Below are 21,579 nucleotides of genomic sequence, written 5' to 3'. Positions count from 1 at the left end.
ATTTTAGAAAGTTTAATTGAAGCAACACGGCAAACCAATCGAATAAACGGTTCAAGCTTCGTAAAAATGAGTTTTTCTTCATGTTTTAATCTGTTTTAATACATATAATTCATTTTTCATGACAATGACAAGTAATTTCGAATATTATGAACACATTACAATATTATACAAAATATTATAAATTCTCAATCATAGGCACTCTGGTTCAACTTTTCTCCTCGTGTCACACAGGAAATGTTTTGTATGGCCATCTCTTTTTAAACCCAGATGGATTGTGGGTACTTGTCGTTTTGTTTACAGATGTTCGCGCCTGTGTTTGTTTCCGTGTTTTTAAACCAGAACTTCTTCATGTTTGTTAAACGCATGTCTTCGTCTTGCAGTGAAGCTACCAGCTTCTGTTGACCGAGGATGTCTCTGAGGCTGCTGCCAGTGGATCCATCGGACCGGGGCTCCCAGAGGTGCAGGCTGGGTCCGGGTCTGATGTCAGCCCGGGGTCTGAGTCTAGGCTCCCCGGTGTTGGTGTCTCTACCCGGTGGCAGCTGCTTGTGCACGGCCTGGCCTCGGGCTGACCTGGCTGAGGGCTTCCTCCAGATGGATCTGAAGTGTTCCTCTCCCAGTCTGACCAGTCACCCCCCCACACGTCTCTGTCTGGACCCAGGTCAGATCACACCTGTAGCCTGCCCCAAACTGAAAGGTGTGAAGGTAACTGTGGTGGTCCAGAGTGTAGAGTTCAGGAAACACACTCCTGTTCAGGAGCTCGTAAAGGAGATGCTGAGAGGTCTACGTGTCCACCTGAAGCACGTGGTAAACCTGGAGGATTACGACACACAGATTAGATGTGTTGTTATTGACAGTCTGGATTCTGTGCAATCTGGATTTATCACTGCAAAAACCAAAGTGGAGGTAGTTCGCATCCAGACCATCCGGCACTACAGGAGTCAGCTGCAAGGCCAGGACCCGGCCCCTGCCCCGCTGGGGGGTCTGGAGGAGGTCGGTATTATCTGCTCTAAAAGGCGCGCTGGATTATAAGGAGCACCTTCAATGAATGTTCAATTCTAAACCATTTTCCATATACAGTGTATAAGGCGCACTGGATTATAAAGTGCATCAGATTATAAGGCGCACCTTCAATGAATGACGTAAAAAACAATTCTTTTCGCACATAAAGTGCACTGGATTATAAAAGCGCACTGGATTATAAAGTGCATCAGATTATTAGGCGCACCTTCAATGAATGACGTAAAAAAACAATTCTTTTCGCACATAAAGTGCACTGGATTATAAAAGCGCACTGGATTATAAAGTGCATCAGATTATTAGGCGCACCTTCAATGAATGACGTAAAAAAACAATTCTTTTCGCACATAAAGTGCACTGGATTATAAAGCGCACTGGATTATAAGGTGCAAATCATAAAACGAACCTCCGATGAATGTCCAATTATAAACCATTTTCCATATATAAGGCGCACTGGATTATAAAGCGCACTGGATTATAAAGTACATCAAATTGTAAAGCGTACCTTCATTGAATGCCCTATTCTAAAACGTCTTTTCACATATAAAGTGCACTGGATTATAAGAAAAATTAAAGAAAATTAAAGGCTTTTAGTGCAGAAAATATTCTACTCATCTACAGATTTTTATTCCAGGTGACCTCTACATGTGTGTTTTCATGTGTTTTAGGTGAGTGCGTCTCTTCGAGAGATGCTGCAGCTGCCCCTCCTCTATCCGGGCACTCTGAGTTCTCTTGGGGTGTCATGTCCCAGAGGGGTGCTCCTGGCGGGGCCTCCAGGTGTGGGAAAGACCCTGCTGGTCCACCGGGTGGTGGGTGAGGTGGGAGCCAGTCTGGTTGTGGTCCGAGGACCAGAGGTAACATAAAATACATCAATGACGACCTTTTTTTATCAGGATGTCTAGATTTCAAAAGTCTGTTAATTATGATGTAAGAAATTGTACATTTTGAACGATAAATGGAGATATTCAATGACTTTTACTCTTGTTAGGCCCTGAATCAAATTCAAGAGCCAAGACGATTGCAGGTTTTCAAAAATGGGCTGATAAGGGACTTATCACTATCAATCAGTTATTATATAGAACAGAATTTAAATGTTTTTTCCAGTTACAGGAACAGTTTAGGCTTCCGTCAGATGACATGTATATATACTTTCAAATAAGGCACTATATTATGAACCGCAAAGAAAAGGAAATAATTTGTAAAAATCCAAATGGAATTGAATATTTTATTTCCGTCATAGAAAAAGGTCTTTCCTCTATTAAACATGTTTCAAATATATACAAAAGACTCATGGTTGGTACCTCCCAAAATACTTTGAGTGTTAAAGAAAAAAGGGAGTTAGAATTATATACCACAATTGACAATAAGGAATGGGAAGACTTATGAAAGGAATAAATAGTCAATTATGGAAAGAAATGATTGGAAACTGAAAATGAGATACTTCAATACACCCTTTAACATGGCTTTATACACCAAAACTCCTCATTAGCTTTTTGCTGGAGGAATTGTGGAATGAAGGGGGATCACACACATGTGTTTTGGGATTGTCCAGTAATCCAAGGTTTCTGGAAAAATGTTAAAAAAAGAAATGAAGAACGTTTTAGAGGTGACTGTTAGTCCAGATGTTAAGTGCTGGGAATAATCCCTGGGGAGAAGTACAACGTGGATCAGGGCTACATGTTGTGTATTCTTTCATTAATTGCGAAGAAGATGATGACTATGAACTGGAAGGATGCGAACCCACCAGCAATAACTGTGTTAAAAAGGATTAAGTTTAAGTAATGTAAGATGTAAAAAAAACACACAAAAAAACAACTGTTACATATCTGACCTTGTCCTGGGGAAGAAAACAAAAAAAGCGGCCCATAGTCTAATGTCCAGGAATATTTTGTGTTTTGTATTTTATTTTATTTATTTATTTAACAGGTATTTATTTTTATTGCTAAAAATTGCTAAAGAAAATTTATAAATTGCTAAAAAAAAAAAAAAAAACACTTTTTGTCCCCGTCAATGTTTTTGTTTAAAAAATACATGAATAAAAATTGAAAAACCATACTGCCAGTGTAATCCTGCTGTTGTATTTTTACCTGATTCTTCCAGGTGGTGGGATCTCGGCCGGGTGAGAGTGAGGAGAAGCTACGTGCCGTGTTCGATCAGGCCCGATCAGCAGCAGAAGAAGGTCCGTGTGTTCTGTTCTTAGATGAGCTGGACTCCCTGTGTCCAAGGAGAAGCAGCTCGTCGGCACCAGAGAACCGTCTGGTTGCTCAGCTCCTCACGCTGATGGACGGCATGAATCCGTCCGATCGCTTCCTCATCATCGGAGCCACCAACCGACCGGACGGCTTAGACCCGGCGCTGCGTCGGCCTGGAAGGTTTGACAGAGAGGTACCAACGATGAATCTCAAAAAAAACACATGTCATGACAGTGAATGTGCTTTTCTGAACTGAACATCTGTCCTTCAGGTTATCATTGGAGCCCCCACCCTGCAGCAGAGAAAAGCCATCTTGTCTGTTCTGTGTGCAAAGATGCCCGTTAGTCCCGCTGTGGACGTGGCAGAGCTGGCACAGAGAACGATGGGCTATGTAGGAGCAGACCTCAGCGCCCTGTGCAGAGAGGCAGCCATGCAGGCTCTACGAGACAATTTGAAGGTTAAAAAACCCCCACAAAAAAATCAAGCATCATAACATAAGAACAGGAGTCTTTTTAGCACGTCATAAATTTCAAAATAGTAACTTACGTCTTGATTTACCCAGATGTGGTGGTAGAGTTCATTTACCTCAAGAAAGTAGTGCATCCCTGGGATGCGCTTCAAAAAAATTGGTACATCCCAACATGACGTATATGCATCCCAAAAGTAATAACAAAATATGCGGTAGAAGCTGTTTGCATATATTGAGTTTTGCAAATAGAACAATACAAAAACTAATCAAATTGTTAATTTTAACGATTTCATTAATAACAATTTCATTACTGTTCAAGTAAAAAGAAAAAAAAGGAGTAAAATTGCATATTATTTTTATCAAAATGTTAAAGCCTAGTAGTCATAAAAAAAAAAAGTTTTAGAAATAAAGAAAGATGTAATACAGTGTTTTTCCACTTTTGCTTTTCACTCAATAGTTTTCTTTTCCTTAAATTCATACATTCTCCTGTGGACACTAAATTTAACAACTACGACACGTCCATACCAGTTCATCTTCTTCCAGAATGAGGGAATAAATTATCTCCATAAAATGCTTCTTTAAAAAAGAAATTAGATTTATAACCATTGAAAAAATGGCAAAAATATTCAGATTTTTGCTGGTTTTCGCTTGTCTTCTGCATCTTTATCCGTACTATCAGTAATAATATCTGTCTCGTCTTCTTCATTAACTTTTGATTGTTTTTTATTCAGGAAAGCACTGAATTGTCACCTGGTTTTTCTACAACTTTTTTGGAGCCATGCTGATGATTTAAGACACACTCTTTCTCTTCAGCGTGTAAAACGAGCAGACCTTGTGTTGCCGTTTGGTTGATTTTAACAAGACTGAGTCTCATGAAGAGAAACTCGCGTGAGATCAGAACATAATGGCGATTTCCGGGTTTGAAATTTAAGTGGAGAGATGGATAAATTCTAAATATTTTTCTTGAATGGAAGTGCTTTTTTTTTTTTTTTTTTTGTAAGTATTTAAAGCTTGCGTCCCAGGGACAAACGTTGAATAAATAAAATAAATAAAATGTGTAAATAAAATATGTAATAAAATAATAAAATCTGTAAATCTGTAAATAAATATGTAAACCTGTAAATAAAATGTGCGTCAAAGACGCAACGACGCACGCTAACGAGCACACTGTGGTGGTCGTTTTTACTTTGTCAAATATTTCTTCCATAAATTGTGATCACACAGAATTTCTCTGCTTTATTCATTATTTATTTTGTAGGTGAGGAAAGTTAAATTTAATTAAATGACCTGCTGACCAGTAAGGAATCTTCACTATGTTCCTCATCACTGCTGTGTGCAGGGTTCAGGACAGCAGGAAGTGGGTTTGAGGCACTTCCAGGAGGCCCTGAAGTCTGTGCAGCCCTCTTGCTTGCGGAGCAGTTTGGGGAGAACAGAGCTGTCCCCGTTGTCGTGGGAACAGATAGGAGGACTGGAGGATGTCAAACTCAAACTGAGACAGGTTAATGGGTGATTGAGTTACATGGATGCTGATAAAGAGCCTGTCGTGGAGATGAGTGGGTTTCATGTTCTGTCTTCTGTCTGTACGTCAGAGCATCGAGTGGCCGATGAGATACCCAGAGGCGTTCAGTCGTCTGGGTCTGTGCCGGCCCCGGGGGGTGCTGCTTTACGGACCCCCAGGATGTGCAAAGACCACACTTGTCAGGGCTGCGGCCACTTCGTCTCACTGTGCCTTCCTGTCGGTGAGCGGTGCCGACCTCTACTCGCCTTATGTGGGCGACTCAGAGAAGGCTTTAACACAGGTACGACTTCTCACCTTCTGTTCTCACGCTCGTGATTGGCTGCTGAGTTTGCGTCGGTCAGTAAATGCCTCCATCGGTCTGTCTGCACAAAGCTGTTTAGTCAAGCCCGAGCCTGTGCTCCCTGCATCCTGTTCCTGGATGAGATCGACTCTCTGATTGGCTTGCGGTCAGGCGGTGGGACGACTAACAGCGTGCAAACGCGCCTCCTGTCTGTGCTCCTGAATGAGATGGACGGGGTCGGCCTGAAGACGCAGGAGAGGAGAGGGACGGAGAAGATCCTGCAGGCGGAGGCAGCAGTAGAGAAACACACCCAGGAGCAGGTCAGATAGGATGATCTAACTACCTGTAATCTAACTCCACTTTAGCAAGATTACAGGTCCGATGGAAATGTTGGTTAATGTTTCAGAATGTTATTTCTTATTATAATCAATAATACGTACAGAGACCGTTAGAACAACTTCTGTCTTGATCATCTATAGCAGGGGGGGTCAAACTTATCTTCACTCAGGGCCACATCAGCATAACGTCTGTCCTCAAAGGGCCAGATGTAACTAATAAATGTAACTAAATGTAACTCGATGTAATGTAGCATAAATGTAACTACTCCTTAATGTTAAATTATTCTGAATTTATTACTTATTCAAGTTACAAACATTACAATTACACAGAAAAAACATGTTTCTCTGTTCTAACATTTATCCTTTTAATTTGTCAGGTTATTAAACCCACGGAATTCCATCATTCAAGGATCAAACTATCAATGAATAAACACAAGTTAGGACATTAACTTTGTTAAAGGTGTTTTTGTCAGTGTTTAATTACTGCATTATGGGACATGTAGTTTTTGGTCAAAGCACATTTTTGACATATTTATTTTTAGACACTGACTTTTTATTATGTGATTATTTAAGGTCACTAAACAAGACTTTAAGTCACTCCAGGAACTGATGAAGACGTGTTCAAACACACACCTATGGGAAATGAATTGACGGTTTAAAACAGCAATGTGCCTAAATAATCTAAATGTTGAATTTAATGTATGAATGTAGTTTACAGTATATTGTAATGAAAGAGGTGTTGATTCTGGGGATGGGAATTTTACAAGCCAAATGGCTTCTACCCGTCAGCCCTTTTTTTTTTCCGGATGTTGTTGTTGATGTTACAAATGTGATGAAGGTGAAGTCAGTTGTAATATCATGTCTGGAAAGAAAAATGAATTGAATAAATAAGTAATTCCTTAAAAATGATAAGATGGGCACAAGATCATCCAGTCTATACGTTGTCTGTTTGACAGATGGACTGCCAGGAAGTGTGCAACAGAGACGTGATGGTTATAGCAGCAACCAACCGCCCTGACTGCTTAGACAGCGCTCTCCTCAGACCTGGCAGACTGGACCACATCATCTACGTGCCACCACCAGACCAGCAGGTGGATTATTTGTCTCATGAAAAATGATTAAAAATTACAGCCTAACAAATGCTATAAATATTTTAACAATCATTCTACACATGGTAACCACTTCTAATTCAGTGACCTTCCACATGTCCAGGCTCGTCTCTGCATTCTGAAAGTGTGTACACAGGCCATGCCTGTTGATGCTGATGTGTGTTTGGAGGAATTGGCAGCAAAGACCAATCTTTACTCTGGAGCCGACCTGGAAAATCTATGTAAAGAGGTAATGTGAAGCAACAGATCAATATTTTTATCTGTGAAATACAAAACCTAAATCTGGTCCTCGAAATTGACAGAAACAAACATGTCTGAAATGTTGTTTTTTCCAAGGCTGCTCTATTGGCGCTACAGGAGGAGAACATGATGGCTTCAACCGTCAAACACACACACTTCCTGCGGGTCCTCAGCAAAGGGAGCCCCTCGCTCACCCCCCAGCAGATCCACACGTATCAAACATCTCCCAGATGATCAACCACAATCAAGCCTGTTGTCATTTTTCAGAAAAAAGATTTAATTCACAAAAACTGGAATAAAATTATTGAAATGTCACATTTATTATTATTATTATTATTATTATTATTATTATTATTTTGTTATCAATGACAAAGCATTCCTAGTTATTCCAACCCGCCCCCTGCTGTTGACGTTCAGTTGGTACATGTGGCCACCAGAGGGCGCTGCACACGCAATAAATATCGATGGCTCGACGTTATTCTGATGACAATGGAATCAAGCGGAGCGTCTCAGCGCAGGAAGCTGTATGTGTGTGTGGGTGTGTGTGTGTGTGTGTGTGTGTCTACGTGCTCCTCAACTCGTACGTCCTCCCATCCAGCCCATATCGACCGACATCACGGGATGCTGCACTTAGAGACCTGAAAGTCCTCGAGGCGACAACAGGTGAGAGCTGTCACACACAGCTGCTTCCAGGACCTCTGCTTAAAAATCCACTAAAATCTAATGCTCTGCTTCATTTTCAGGTGAAATTAGAATAATTTCCTCTTCAGGCGTTGTAGAATTTAAGAAAAAATGTATGGATTTTTCCAATTGTTGAGAAAGAAAAAGGAGGTAAGTTGTTCATTCCTGTAGCCCAAAGTGATTTTTATCTTTCATTGTGATATCATCCTGTTTATAATGTCATAGATCAAGTTCTAACATGTTCTGTATTCCTCAGCTGATCCCTCTGATAGGGTTCGTGGGTTGTGCTGGAACAGGAGCCGTCACGGCTGCAATTTACTTCTTATTCACTAAACCTGATGTGATGTGAGTGTCATTATAGTTTACATCATGAATCCACTGTATCTGCTTTATAAAATGAAATGTTTAATGATGTAAGAAATATTTAAGGATTATGTCTTACTTTCATATTTAGTTTGAATAAAACCAGCAATCCAGAACCATGGGAGAGGGTGGACCCAACAAAACCCCAAAAGGTAGCTTCCACATCATTACACATCATATTAAATAATTGTTTTTTAGTTTTGTTTTTTAATTCATTGGTACACAAACAGAATCCTCCAATCTGCTGACTCAACTTGCTGAGTCACATCTGATATACTGCCATATATACTCACAAATACTGCCATATATACTCACAAAACCTGCCTAAAGGTTGGAGGAATCCTAATTCTTATTTCTGGCATGACCTTCCAGCTCATCACCATCAATCAGCAGTGGAAACCAGTGGAGGAGCTGCAGCTGGTCCGGAGCATCACCAAGTAGAAAAAAAAGAAGCAGACGGATCCCCGGCTGCCCCTCATCAGTCCAACAGAATCCTTTCTGCACAAACTAGGGTACTTTGACAGTCAGTGTGCGGAAATGCTTCTGCTCCACTGGTGGGGTTTCACCCACAGCAACAGAATGATGATAACAGAACGCACTGATTACAGAACCATGCTCAGTGTTTGTCTGTCTGTGCAGCTATTTTTATTTATTTTGAATCATTTGTGACATTTCTTTGCTCAATAGCAATATAATAATGTTTAAACGTGAGCTTTTACTGTACAAATCCAATAAACTATACTTGTCATCATGTTTTGTGTCAGACTGTTGAGACGTTTCTACTTTTGGCCCTAAATTTAATTTCATCATTTCCTTCCTATTAAGTGTAACCGACTCAAAATGTAAGATCAAGTTGGCCGGTGGAGCTTACGCATCAGAAAACCTAAATGAAGTGTTAAAACCATCAATGAACTGATCCCACGGGGATACAACTTATTGATCTGTGCTGCAGGACCCCCCGGCTGGTCGTCAAGGCGATGTGATGTTAGTAAATCCCTGAAGCAAACAGTGGATGGGTTGTTTTTCAGGACGCTCCAATACACAAAGCAAAACTTCAGCTTAGCTTTAACTTTAACAGCAGGTTTTTGAATCATCCAATCAGCTCCTTTAGAGCCGCCTGATAAACATTTTTAATTTCTGCTTTTCATTTCACTCAAACTGAACTCTGTCCTTCACACAACGTGTCAGAGACGTCAGGGAAACAAATTGAATAGAGCTTTATTTTTTTTTAAAATGTGACCTCAGTGCCAGTTTGACCTGTGCGAAGCTAAAGTATGCTAATGCTAATGTTTTTCTCATATCAAGGGAACTCATCGATCAATATAATGATCGATAGGTTTTCTGGGGGGTATTGAAAATGATTTGCAGGCAATGAAAAATCTTAATCACCATCCTGTTTTCAAGAGTTGTGTTTACGATACATGATGAAGGACTTTGGTCCTCAAACAAGTGTGGTCGCCGTGACAACGTCTTTATACAACACCTAGAAAGAGGTTTTGCCTTTTCATTGTCTAACCTTCAGGTTTCTTTTTCAAAAACACTCCCATTATTAGTGGAAATGTTTACAGACTTTGCCCACCAGGATCAGTGAGGACTGGAGTCACAGTAATGGGCAGATGCACTCAGAGCTCGTATTTGTTTCACAATCCTTTTAGCATCCATCTTTTTTTTATTAAATTTCTCTGGGAGGAGATGAACAAGAGCAGAAACCTTCCTCCTGCGACGGGACATCCTGCTAGATGGGTGGCCCAGCTCTGGGGGGGTTGCTCTTGAATTATTCATCCTTCACCGGTTGATGTGAAAGGGGGGAAGAAGACGGATGAGTGACGACGGCTATTGTGTCCTGATCTGCTCCTAATCTGTCTTTTCATCAGGGGAAAATGTTTCTGTTTGTTCCCACTTAGGCTGACATGATACTTTCATTAGTGTGCGCATATCAAAAGGAGACTTTCATTCTCTCTTTCCTGCCCTCCTCTTTGCTTCACTCCCATGGATTAAAATGCTGCTGATACGTTTAGAAAACACCTGGAACATTTCCTCTGTCTGTACGACTGAAGGGTATTTTCATACAGTTAAATTTACTGCAAGGTCGAAGGGCGTCAGCCACCGCCTGAACTCAATTGGAAGGCTATTTAGGGAAACAATAACAGAAGAGGAAGTAAAGCCGTGTCTGAGTTAGTGTACGTGACTGCTTCACACACATAATGACACCACAGACCATGTGACCAGCAGGTTCCTGCTCACAGTACCGGAGTAGTGAGAGGTGAGATTCCCCCCCCATGCGTTATCACGGGTGTAACCAAATGACCTGTGACTCCTTCATTTGTCAGACATTGCGTCACCCCCCAGTGTTGACGCCGCTGCTCATGTGGGGGCACTTCCACGGGTTACGCTCCTCTGAAGGCCACCGGCCTGTCAGGTAGATGCTGTAAACCGTTGGCTCCGCTTCAGGACAAATAGAGGGGTTACCTGCTGTTGTTTCAGAGGCTTATTGTTAAACCAGCGGTTGCCTGGAAACCCGCGACTCTCCCAGTTGTTATCAATAAAAACCTCTTAGTATGCCCACAATTTAAACACTGACAGGGGTTAAAGAGATCACACATTAAGCTTTCAAGGATGTAGGATACAGAACATAAACTCCATTGTAGGCATGTTTGGTATGGTATTTTAATTCCAGGTAATTACCTTTAATTTCTTATCACCACCTATTCTATACAAAACAGAACTTTATCTAAAAATAAATCTATATTTTGAGACAAAGTGGAAGAAGAAAAGTAGGTCATGTTTATGAAGCTGTTAAATCATGTTTATGATAGAGATGTATCTTCTGTTCAACTCTTAATGTACCATGAATTAAGTGGTTAGTTTACAGCCGTTCTATGTACAGCCTGTCTGCTCCCTCTCTTTAATAGAACGTCTGTAAAATGACACTGAAAAGAGTACTGTTGCCACCTAGTGTTAAAAAGTGGAATCAACACATTCCTGTATTTACTTATTTGATTTCAGTCTAATTTCTAAACTGGAACGAGCCATATTTGTTCCAGTTTAGAAATAAGAATAAAAAAATCCAAGTTAGGCTTTTTAGGTAGGTAAAATTATTTTGCGCTATAAGAAGTTCATTTCGACCCAAATCTTTTCCAGATTTAAATAGAAGCTGTAATAAAATGAGACATTGGCTGACATGAACCTTTAAATACTTTATTAGGAATAGCAATCCAGTTCCTGATTATTCTTGATTATTGATATGAGAAACACAGCCACTCAATACTTAACGGAGAGAGAACACTTCAAGTTGTGTCTTCCTCTCAGAAATACTGACTACTTTTCGACCCGGTGTGCATTTTAATACTCTTCACAAAATGAAACACGCTTATGTCACCACTGTAGCATCAATGGTAGCCACTCTTTGATTGTCAGTTCCTAAATTCCTAAAATTACTTTAAAGATGTGTCAAAAGTAAGATATTATAAAAGGGAGTCAGTCCAGACAAAATAATCACTTCAAAAAAGTAATTATTAATGACTTTGTAAAACAGATTAATCATACTGTCTTAAGGAACAAAATCAATACATCACCAGCATAAGGCCTCATTTCCACCAGTGGTAAGAAGAACAGCTTATATTAACTGACTCAAGTTACTATCAAGTGACATGAGGTATATTTTCATGTGCTCAAATGATTAGTGACAGTTGTTAAAATACAATCCTCAACTTTAAATCTCATAACAAGATAAGTTGTCAAATCATAAATTACAAATCAATCAATCAAAAATCAAAATATAACCCGGACAACAGTGATGTGTTGGTGTAGGCGTTAAAAGGTGAAATATCTCTCAGCTGAGACTTGAAGCATTCTGGATCTCCTCCCAATCCCTTTGCTAGAGTACGGCCACACTCCGACTGTAACGATCCAGTAATCTGAAAAGTGCAGCTGCTCTCATTCCAGTATCAGTCTGTTTTCACCAGTGTTTCTTCACCAGATTTTGTTCCGCTTTCAGCGGCGCTCAGCTGCGACACCAGCGTTGCATCCACACCCACTTCCTGAGTAGAGTCTCCTCTGCCGTCTGGGTCCCTCAAAAGTACTGTGGGGGTCACCGGGAGTCTCTTCAGGCGGTGGCCTGATGGCAGTGCTCACAGCCGTGCACCGGTCTCTGCCGGTGGGTCTGGACCTGCACCGTGCACCGGGTCAGACCGTAGGAGTGAAGCAGCAGGTGACGAGCCTTCGCCTGCACGTCCTCCCAGTTATTGGCACTAGAGGGCGCTGTGAGCACAAACAGAAGGTCACATCTTTTCACCTGCACCAAGAAGGAATAGTCCCACAACAGGTTAATCGTCTTCATGTGATTCCATGACTATGAATCCCATTATTGGCCTTACAGCTACGTCACATGAACGCTGAAGACCCCGTGATCAACAACACATCCCTTTGTAATGTTCATTAAAGTCAAATATCATCGACTGGAATTAAAAAATCCCTTTGATTTTTGTTTGATAGTTAAGTAAGCAAATATATTTATTTCATCTATTAAATTATGACTCACTGAGCTGGAGGTGCACTAACGCTGCCGTCTTATCCGCGGTCAGCGCCCAGATGTTGAGCTCGTCGACTGACTGGACGTCCTCCAGGTTCAGAAGGTCCTCTCTGATTCGCTGAATGTCCAGATGTCTGGGAACACCTGACGCAGCAGAACAGAAAGGAAGACAACACCCGGATTCAGCTCCACTATTCGAGAAATGCAGAAACGTGATCTGAGAGGAGAGACTCACCCTCCAGAACAATAACCACTGTGTCTCGTATAATGCGGAATGTGGTGAAGACGACCAGCACGGAGAAGATGTAGGTACAGATTGGATCCGCCAGCTTTAACTCCGGCTGTGAAGTCAGAGGGTTAACGTCAGATCGACAGAAGAAAGACAGTTTGCATTTTCCTAGAAGTAACTAACAGTGGAAAGTGTGAAATGTTAACGTTCAAACCCAGTGCCTCACCTTGAAGCGGACCACGTAGGCCGCTATGAGCACCCCAACGCTCTGGAGGAGGTCTCCCAGAGCGTGGATGAAGGCGGCTCGGACGGCCAGGCTGCCGTGATGCCTCTGCTGCTGATTGGCCCCAGAGGATGACGAACCGGAGACGGCTGCATCCCCGTGGGAGTGGGAGTGACCGTGAGAGTGACCGTGAAGGTGACCACCTTGGTTCAACAGGAAGCCCATTCTGAGGACAGGAGGCGACAAAGAAAGATGTTTCGTGTTTTTTCCCCACATAAACCAGCTGTGGTCTCGTCTCCACTCACATCAGATTGACGGCCACTCCCACAGCTGCTGTGATGAGCATGACGTCTCCGTCGATGTCGAAGTCTTGATGCAGCGTCCTCTGCACCGCCTCGTAAAGCAGCGCTGCCGTCAGGATGTAGATGAGCACCACGCTGACGACCGCTGATACCACCTCTGGGCCAGGAAAGCAGCCATCAGCAGAGAATACAAACCATAATAATCAGCATGGAAACGGAAGCGTTGAGGAAAAGAAAACAAAAAAACCCTGATTTAATTCGCTGTTTACAGTGGTGATCATTAATGTAGTCGCAAGAGGACACAAGCCAGTGTCTTATTGTGCCGGTCCCAAGTCCGGATAAATACAGAAGGTTGCGTCAGGAAGAGCATCCGGCGTATAACTTTTGCCAAATCAAAGATGCGAATCAAACCTATGACTTCCATACCGGATCGGTCGAGGCCCGAGTTAATAACGACCGCCATCGGCGCTGTTGACCTACAGGGCGCCGGTGGAAATTGGATTACTGTTGGTCGAAGAAGGAGAGGCGTTCGCACGAAGAAAGAAAAGAGGAGCGGCAAGAGTATAGGACTAAGAGTAGGGACGTTGAATGTTGGAACTACGACAGAAAAGGTAGACAGTTGGTTGACATGATGCAGAGGAGGAAGGTAGACATACTGTGTGTCCAGGAGACCAGGTGGAAAGGTAGCAAGGCTAGAAGTTTAGGAGCAGGGTTCAAGTTGTTCTATCATGGTATAGATGGGAAGAGAAATGGCGTAGGAGTTATCTTGAAGGAGGAGTGTGTTAGGAATGTCCTGGAGGTAAAAAGAGTGTCAGATAGAGTGATGAGTCTGAAGCTAGAAATAGAAGGTGTGATGTTCAATGTTGTTAGCGGGTATGCTCCACAGGTAGGATGTGAGCTGGAGAGTGGGCATGCTCCACAGGTAGGATGTGAGCTGGAGGAGAAGGAGAAATTCTGGTCGGACTTTGATGAAGTGATGCAGAGCATGCCTAGAAGTGAGAGAGTTGTCATTGGTGCAGACTTCAATGGACATGTTGGTGCAGGAAACAGAGGTGATGAGGAGGTGATGGGCAGGTTTGGTATCCAGGAGAGGAATGCAGAAGGACAGATGGTGGTTGACTTTGCAAAAAGGATGGAAATGGCTGTAGTGAATACTTTCTTCCAGAAGAGGCAGGAACATAGGGTGGCCTATAAGAGTGGCGGTAGGAGCACACTGGTAGACTACATCTTGTGTAGACGGTGTAATCTGAAGGAGATCAGTGACTGCAAAGTAGTGGTAGGCAAGAGTGTAGCCAAACAGTATAGGATGGTGGTGTGTAGGATGACTCTGGTGGTGAGGAAGATGAAGAGGGCAAAGACAGAGCAGAAGACGAAATGGTGGAAGCTGAAAAGGGAAGAGTGTTGCATGACTTTTAGGAAGGAGTTAAGACAGGCTCTGGGTGGTCAGGAGGTGCTTCCAGATGACTGGACAACTACAGCTAATGTGATCAGGGAGACAGGTAGGAGAGTACTTGGTGTGTCATCTGGAAGGAAAGTAGACAAGGAGACTTGGTGGTGGAATGAGGAGGTACAGGACTGTATACAGAGAAAGAGGTTAACTAAGAAGAAGTGGGACACTGAGAGGACTGAGGAGAGTAAACAGGAGTACAGGGAGATGCAGCGTCAGGTGAAGGTAGAGGTAGCAAAGGCCAAACAAGAAGCTTATGATGACTTGTATGCTAGGTTGGACAGTAAGGAAGGAGAGACTGATCTATACCGGTTGGCAAGACAGAGAGATAGAGATGGGAAGGACGTGCAGCAGGTTAGGGTGAATAAGGATAGGGATGGAAGTCTATTGACAGGGGCCAGTAGTGTGATGGGATGATGGGAAGAGTACTTTGAAGAGTTGATGACTGTGGAAAAGGAGAGAGAACAAAGACAAGAAGGGGTGACTGTTGTGGACCAGGAAGTAGCAAAGATTAGTCAGGATGAAGTGAGGAGGGCATTGAAGAGGATGAAGAGTGGAAAGGCAGTCGGTCCTGATGATATACCTGTGGAGGTTTCGAAGTGTCTAGGAGAGGTGGCAGTAGAGTTTCTGACTGGGTTGTTCAACAGGATCTTAGATAGTGAGAAGATGCCTGAGGAATGGAGGAGAAGTGTGCTGGTGCCCATTTTTAAGAACAAGGGAGATGTGCAGAGTTGTGGCAACTACAGAGGAATAAAGATGATGAGCCATACAATGAAGTTATGGGAAAGAGTAGTGGAAACTAGACTAAGGGCAGAAGTGAGCATTTGTGAGCAGCAGTATGGTTTCATGCCAAAAAAGAGTACTACAGATGCAGTATTTGCTTTGAGGATGTTGGTAGAGAGGTACAGAGAAGGCCAGAGGGAGCTGCATTGTGTTTTTGTAGATCTGGAGAAAGCTTACGACAGGGTGCCCAGAGAGGAACTGTGGTATTGTATGAGGAAGTCTGGAGTGGCAGAGAAGTATGTTAGAGCAGTGCAGGACATGTATGAGGACTGTAAGACAGTGGTGAGGTGTGCTGTAGGTGTGACAGAGGAGTTCAAGGTGGAGGTGGGACTGCATCAGGGATCAGCTCTGAGCCCCTTCTTGTTCGCTATGGTGATGGACAGGCTGACAGACGAGGTTAGACAGGAATCTCCATGGACTATGATGTTTGCAGATGACATTGTGATCTGTAGTGAGAGCAGGGAACAGGTGGAGGAGAAGCTAGAGAGGTGGAGGTTTGTCCTGGAAAGGAGAGGAATGAAGGTTAGCCGCAGTAAGACAGAGTACGTGTGTGAATGAGAGGGACCCAAGTGGAAGAGTGAGGTTACAGGGAGAAGAGATCAAGAAGGTGGAGGATTTTAAGTACTTAGGGTCAACAGTCCAGAGCAGTCAAGAGTGTGGAAAAGAGGTGAAGAAGCGTGTCCAGGCAGGATGGAACGGGTGGAGGAAAGTGTCAGGTGTGATGTGTGATAGAAGAGTTTCAGCTAAAATGAAAGGAAAGGTGTACAAAACTGTGGTGAGACCAGCGATGTTGTTTGGTCTAGAGACAGTGTCACTGAGGAAAAGACAGGAGACAGAGCTGGAGGTAGCAGAGATGAAGATGCTGAGGTTCTCTTTGGGAGTGACCAGGAAGGATAGGATCAGGAATGAGTACATCAGAGGGACAGCACATGTTAGAGGTTTTGGAGATAAAGTCAGAGAGGCCAGACTGAGATGGTTTGGACATGTCCAGAGGAGAGATAGTGAATATATTGGTAGAAGGATGCTGAGTTTTGAACTGCCAGGCAGGAGGCCTAGAGGAAGACCAAAGAGGAGGTTTATGGATGTAGTGAAAGAGGACATGAAGGTAGTTGGTGTGAGAGAAGAGGATGCAAAGGACAGGGCTAGATGGAGGAAATTGATTCGCTGTGGCGACCCCTGAAGGGAAAAGCCAAAAGGAAAAGAAAAAGACAGTGGTGATCATTGTATTTGTTGGACAGGAACCACCTTTTATCTGCTGCTACCTGTCTGTAGCCGCAGTAACTAACAGCCAATCATTTGTTGTGACTCTGCTCTGCTGCTGATTCTCAGTTGCGGTTATTTATTATGAAAATAAGAGTTCTGCTGAACTTGTTCCACTGCTTCTTAATTAACAGGGAGGGACAGAAGGGAAATGAAAACTCACGAACGACTTCACTTCAAAGAGACGTGTGGCGCTCTGACGTCATACACTCACCAAGGCGATACAGTCCGAAGGTGAATCTCTTGGTGGGCGGCTTGGTGGAGAGCCACAGCGCCAGCAACGAGAACAGAATGCCCACCACGTCCGCTAGCATGTGCACAGCGTCAGTCATGATGGCCAGGCTGTTGGACACATAACCACCTGAAAGTAAAAGACTATGTGAATGACAAAAAACTAGTTCGAACAGGTGTGTAGATACGCATAAGTACCAAAGCACATGACTGAAATATCTGAGACACGATCTAAGGCCTCAAGCAATTAAAACAGAACAGTATAGTCGATCTTAAAACTGTGACGTTCAATTTAGTATGATTGAATATTCCAAATGTCTAATTTAATGTAATTTTTGAAGTGGTTAACAATCACATGATGCAGTTAAACACACAAAGAAGCTACATCCGGCTCACCTTTTTGTTTCATTAGAAAACAGACTCATAAAATGCGGACTTATGAGCTGTTTTGTGAGCAAAGTGTCTAACATCAGCAAAAATGACAGAAAATGTCACACATGACATCCTGGTGGACTGTCAAGATTAGCAGTACATGTAGAAGATGATCATTTCTATGTTTGGGGCAGGATTTCTTGTGGATAGAATGATTTCTGCCTGGAAAATGTCTTATCCACAAAGTACTTTACTGAATAAATTAGTCATCCATCAAGTTAAACCCTTGGAATTATTGCTGCTGTTGTGCAACTTACCACTGTCCTCTGACCATATGTGTCTGAGGAGGAGCAGGATGTGATATTATGTGTTCTACGCAGCAATAAAGTCACCCAACCACTCTTGGGAAAACATTCCTGGACACCCTGCACTGCAACCAAACTGGTATTTCGCTGTGTTTTATCAGATAAGGTGAAATTATCATTGGTTTCATCAGGACATGACAGGAAACAATACTCTATGTGATCATTACCTATTAATTCACCCGTCATGAAAAGAAAATACAGCAAAGCTGCCACCACAAGCCTCTTCATCACCCTCCTGTGCCTGGTCTTCTCCTTCTTCCTGGTGCAGTTTTCACAAAGATCCACATTCAGTCCAGGGCCGGGAGAGGCCTCCAGCAGGGAGTTATCATCCGCCACCAGCTGCGTGTTCACGGCCACCCCGTTGGGGGCAGCTCCGCTGGGGTAGTCCGACATCTCCCCGGACACCACCACCTTCAGTTTGTTAAATTTGGGGGTCTCATCCTCCACCAGGTCGTCGGAGAAGTCAAAGGGCACAGAGTCGCTCAGGTCCCAGTCGGGGCGCTCCCTCTTGAAGGCGGAACGAACCTTGTTCAGCAAGTTCCCACCGGACATCTTTAACAATTACACGCGGCGACGGGGACGTCTTTAAGGCGAATATTCACATGATTGTAGCGGGTAGGGGAACATTTTAGTCAATTTTAGAACCTAGAAGAGAGCAAAGAAAAACAATAATGACACACAACATAATTTTACATCATTAAATATTCACCATCTTGGAATTTGGAACAAGCGTTGAGTGATTCCCATCCTCTAAATGTGATTGGAGGGGGTTTTTTTGCAAAAAAATCTTCTTCTGAAGCACTTTAGTGCTTCATTTAATGTAAAATTGTAAAATGTTTGAATGTGATTAAAGTGTTTTTGCAAAAATCAAAAAAATCTGAATTCTGACTCAACAGAACCGCGCTAGCTTAGTCCCGTCATCTCATTTCTATTAAAATAAAACATAAACTTACCCGGAAGGTTAAGTTTTTGCTTCCAAAAATGAGTCTTTATTTTCCTCCTATGATTCTTTTCCTGCCATGGTAATGAAACCGAGACCCAATTCAGACATCCTGTCCTGGTGGTTCTTCTGTCAGTAGCCAGTCGCTCCTTCCGCGGCCGGAGGTAAGTAGCACCAGCAAGTTTGGTTTCCTCCGCAGTCACGTGACCACGCCGGCGTCACATGACATTCCTTTCCGACGTAGTCACGAATGTGAAAACCTCCCGGGGGCTCGTCTGTCTGGTAAACACAACTTTTTCACACGTTCAGTCTATCAAATACTCGCGGTTAAAATGTTCCAGGACCACAAAAAAAAAAAAAAAAAAACAGATAAAAAAGAAAATCCGCGACATAGCGTTGAATTATTTATTTTATTATTTTAATTGTATTTAAACGTTTGAGAACCATCCCAGTAATGATATTAAACCACTTTATATCTGTGTTACCTTTTCTTATATTAAACCACTTCATATCTGTATTGCCTGTTCTTATAGACTGTGCAAAACAATTTTGTAAACTTGCAGGAGGACCCGTGAATGTTGGAACACAAGTTCCCCCCAGGATGCTGTCAGCCAATAGCATGCACGTTCGTAATCACATGACTACAACTCATAGAAGACACTTGCTCCTCGCCTCTCGCTCTGCCCCTTGTGATGAGATGAAACTTACATCTCATCGAGGACAATATATAATCTTATACATGTATATTAAATAATTTTAAAATCCTTGATGTAGTGAAGCCGCGCCTCTCGAGCGCGGATAAGGGAGGAATTACTGTATTCTGGCACATTTGTTGCAGGTTGTTGGTGTGTAACCCTCCGCCTGTGATGAATGAGTGTAAATAATGTATGGATCAACACCACGTGATGCGATGTTTTGTCAGCACTGAAACGAACCAAGTGAATTAATAGTGTTCTGGAAGCTCACTATTAATTAATCTCCTGCTGACTTCCGGCTCTGACACAATCTTCAGTGCATCCCTGTCAGTGTTGGTTGTGTTTATTCAGATGTATTTAGAATGCTTTACAGACAATTAACATTTCAAGACAGCTATTGTATGACAAGACAACAAAAGTTTTTTTTTATTTTTCCCAAATCTAAAACAAAATCCCACTTTTATCCACTCGCATAAACGACTAGCATCTCCAGTGTTTTGTTTTTTGAGGATCCTTTAGCTGCTGTAAACATGTGTGTCCAGACACCAGCTTGTTGCAACTTTCCTGTGGAATCTCAGGGATAAAACCCACAAACTGAGCAATAATCCTGTGTTAATATGCTGCATCCACATTCTTCAAAACCCAATTGAAGATTTTTGTGGTATTCCATCAGAAGACTAGGACTGCCTCATGTGAGCATTTCCTTCCTGTTTCACAATACACAGCATCTCTGTTCCATCCAATGATGAAGACTCCAGAAAGGGCAGGGGAGTGAGCTCGACTGGATATCTGCTAACATTAAGTAGCTGGTAAATGTTTTCATTTGTCTGAAAGGAGAAAAGATGGGACTGTGGAACGCCTGTTCAGCATCTTTCAAACCAGCTTTTGCTGCTAGGACTGCAGTCAGCGATGAGATTCAAACACAAACACGCTGACACACAAAGGCTTCAGTGTGCAGGAGACAAACGGAGCCTCTGCTACGAATCCGTCCAGCCAAACAGGATGACGGCGATCAGTTGTCTTAATGCAATTATTGATGTGTGCACCAAGTCATGTAGAACAACTTAAAGTGTTGTTCACAAATGTACAGCTCTGAGGGACATTTATACTCTCCCTGTCCATGATGATGTTAATACAGAGTGAAGTTTTATGTGAAAAACTGCGTATTTTCTTGGGGGGGGGTTTGGTGCTTTTTTTTTAACCAGGGAAAATCAGCTGGTATTGTTAGACACCAAATTCAAAGAGTGTAACACTTTACTGGACCTCAGCTCACTGGTATGGTAATTTATTCTTTTGTTAAATGATGTTCTTGGTGCTCATTGATGTGACAAATTTGCTTTGAATAAACAAGCTGCAATGATTTTCTTTATAATTTTTTTTACAATGCCTTATTCTTCAATCAATTCCTTATTATTATTCTTCAATCAGTCGTGCTATTGTTAAAATAAGATTGAGACTGACCTTATTTCCAACAGTATTATAGAAACACAGTGTTAGAAATTACAGCAACAAAAAAAAAAAACTCCATAGACTACATTCCCCCTCCATTCCACAAGGTGGTGGCAGTTCTTCCTGTCTATCATTGTCTACCCTATAAATACAGGCATGAATAGGCAGGATTTCCAAACACATGCTGCATCTTTATTGAATACAATTTATTGTGCATTTAAGTTGAAGTTTGACTAATGTTAATTTAATAATGCATTTAACTAATTTCATGTTTGAAGCTGTTGTTTATTGGAAACAATAAACAACAGCTTTACTGTGTTTATAGAAAACACAGTATTATAGAAACACAGTACAGTAAGTGTGATTACTGTTGTTTTTTTCACCATTTCATTTTGTGCTGATCATTTTGCCTTCTCTCTTTCTTAAGATAATCTATAACTATGTACTGCAACAGGAAACAAGCATGAAATTTTAAAGTGTGAAACAGACTTCGTGTAGAGAAATTTTTTTTAAAAAGTATTTCTTGACAATTTAAGAAAAATCT

The 21,579-nt window shown here is 42.2% G+C and overlaps 3 protein-coding genes across 4 annotated transcripts; 2 read left to right on the top strand and 1 right to left on the bottom strand.

The window, feature by feature from the left end:
- Positions 1 to 274: 274 nt before the first annotated feature.
- Positions 275 to 7,527, top strand: afg2b (AFG2 AAA ATPase homolog B). Its single transcript, XM_068323343.1, has 10 exons — positions 275 to 990; positions 1,686 to 1,871; positions 3,118 to 3,402; positions 3,481 to 3,666; positions 5,018 to 5,176; positions 5,268 to 5,477; positions 5,570 to 5,797; positions 6,772 to 6,906; positions 7,028 to 7,153; positions 7,261 to 7,527. The coding sequence occupies exons 1-10, from the start codon at positions 409 to 411 to the stop codon at positions 7,396 to 7,398; spliced, it is 2,235 nt and encodes a 744-aa protein (XP_068179444.1). The 5' UTR covers positions 275 to 408; the 3' UTR covers positions 7,399 to 7,527.
- Positions 7,528 to 7,695: 168 nt separating this feature from the next.
- Positions 7,696 to 8,959, top strand: c1h15orf48 (chromosome 1 C15orf48 homolog). The gene is made up of 5 exons (XM_068323642.1): positions 7,696 to 7,827; positions 7,908 to 7,995; positions 8,102 to 8,190; positions 8,300 to 8,360; positions 8,581 to 8,959. Exons 2-5 carry the CDS (start codon positions 7,957 to 7,959, stop codon positions 8,647 to 8,649), a joined length of 258 nt encoding a protein of 85 aa, XP_068179743.1. The 5' UTR covers positions 7,696 to 7,827; positions 7,908 to 7,956; the 3' UTR covers positions 8,650 to 8,959.
- Positions 8,960 to 11,392: 2,433 nt separating this feature from the next.
- slc30a4 (solute carrier family 30 member 4) lies at positions 11,393 to 19,481 on the bottom strand. Of its 2 annotated transcripts, none has more exons than XM_068321637.1 (8): positions 18,905 to 19,475; positions 18,119 to 18,596; positions 17,198 to 17,344; positions 13,497 to 13,650; positions 13,195 to 13,417; positions 12,975 to 13,080; positions 12,749 to 12,883; positions 11,393 to 12,468 (listed from the first exon to the last, which is right to left on the bottom strand). In XM_068321637.1, the coding sequence occupies exons 2-8, from the start codon at positions 18,501 to 18,503 to the stop codon at positions 12,314 to 12,316; spliced, it is 1,305 nt and encodes a 434-aa protein (XP_068177738.1). In that variant the 5' UTR covers positions 18,504 to 18,596; positions 18,905 to 19,475; the 3' UTR covers positions 11,393 to 12,313. The 2 variants fall into 2 exon arrangements, with proteins under 2 accessions (XP_068177738.1, XP_068177746.1); XM_068321645.1 differs by having other exon boundaries at positions 12,364 to 12,502; positions 18,905 to 19,481.
- Positions 19,482 to 21,579: the final 2,098 nt, after the last annotated feature.

Source organism: Antennarius striatus, chromosome 1 (assembly GCF_040054535.1).
Source record: "Antennarius striatus isolate MH-2024 chromosome 1, ASM4005453v1, whole genome shotgun sequence".
In the NCBI taxonomy this organism is placed as follows: domain Eukaryota; kingdom Metazoa; phylum Chordata; class Actinopteri; order Lophiiformes; family Antennariidae; genus Antennarius; species Antennarius striatus.
This window is presented reverse-complemented; position numbering and strand designations above follow the sequence as displayed.

Excerpts from the sequence above, each read along its gene's own strand:
- afg2b (XM_068323343.1), top strand. The coding sequence starts at position 409 with ATGTCTCTGAGGCTGCTGCCAGTGGATCCATCGGACCGGGGCTCCCAG. Across the intron at positions 5,798-6,771 it reads AGAAACACACCCAGGAGCAG|ATGGACTGCCAGGAAGTGTG; the intron begins GTCAGATAGGAT and ends TCTGTTTGACAG. Across the intron at positions 7,154-7,260 it reads TGGAAAATCTATGTAAAGAG|GCTGCTCTATTGGCGCTACA; the intron begins GTAATGTGAAGC and ends GTTTTTTCCAAG.
- c1h15orf48 (XM_068323642.1), top strand. The coding sequence starts at position 7,957 with ATGTATGGATTTTTCCAATTGTTGAGAAAGAAAAAGGAG. Across the intron at positions 8,191-8,299 it reads TTCACTAAACCTGATGTGAT|TTTGAATAAAACCAGCAATC; the intron begins GTGAGTGTCATT and ends TTTCATATTTAG. Across the intron at positions 8,361-8,580 it reads ACCCAACAAAACCCCAAAAG|CTCATCACCATCAATCAGCA; the intron begins GTAGCTTCCACA and ends ATGACCTTCCAG.
- slc30a4 (XM_068321637.1), bottom strand. The coding sequence starts at position 18,503 with ATGTCCGGTGGGAACTTGCTGAACAAGGTTCGTTCCGCCTTCAAGAGG. Across the intron at positions 17,345-18,118 it reads CATGACGGGTGAATTAATAG|GTGGTTATGTGTCCAACAGC; the intron begins GTAATGATCACA and ends TTTTACTTTCAG. Across the intron at positions 13,651-17,197 it reads CTTCGGACTGTATCGCCTTG|AGGTGGTATCAGCGGTCGTC; the intron begins GTGAGTGTATGA and ends TTCCTGGCCCAG.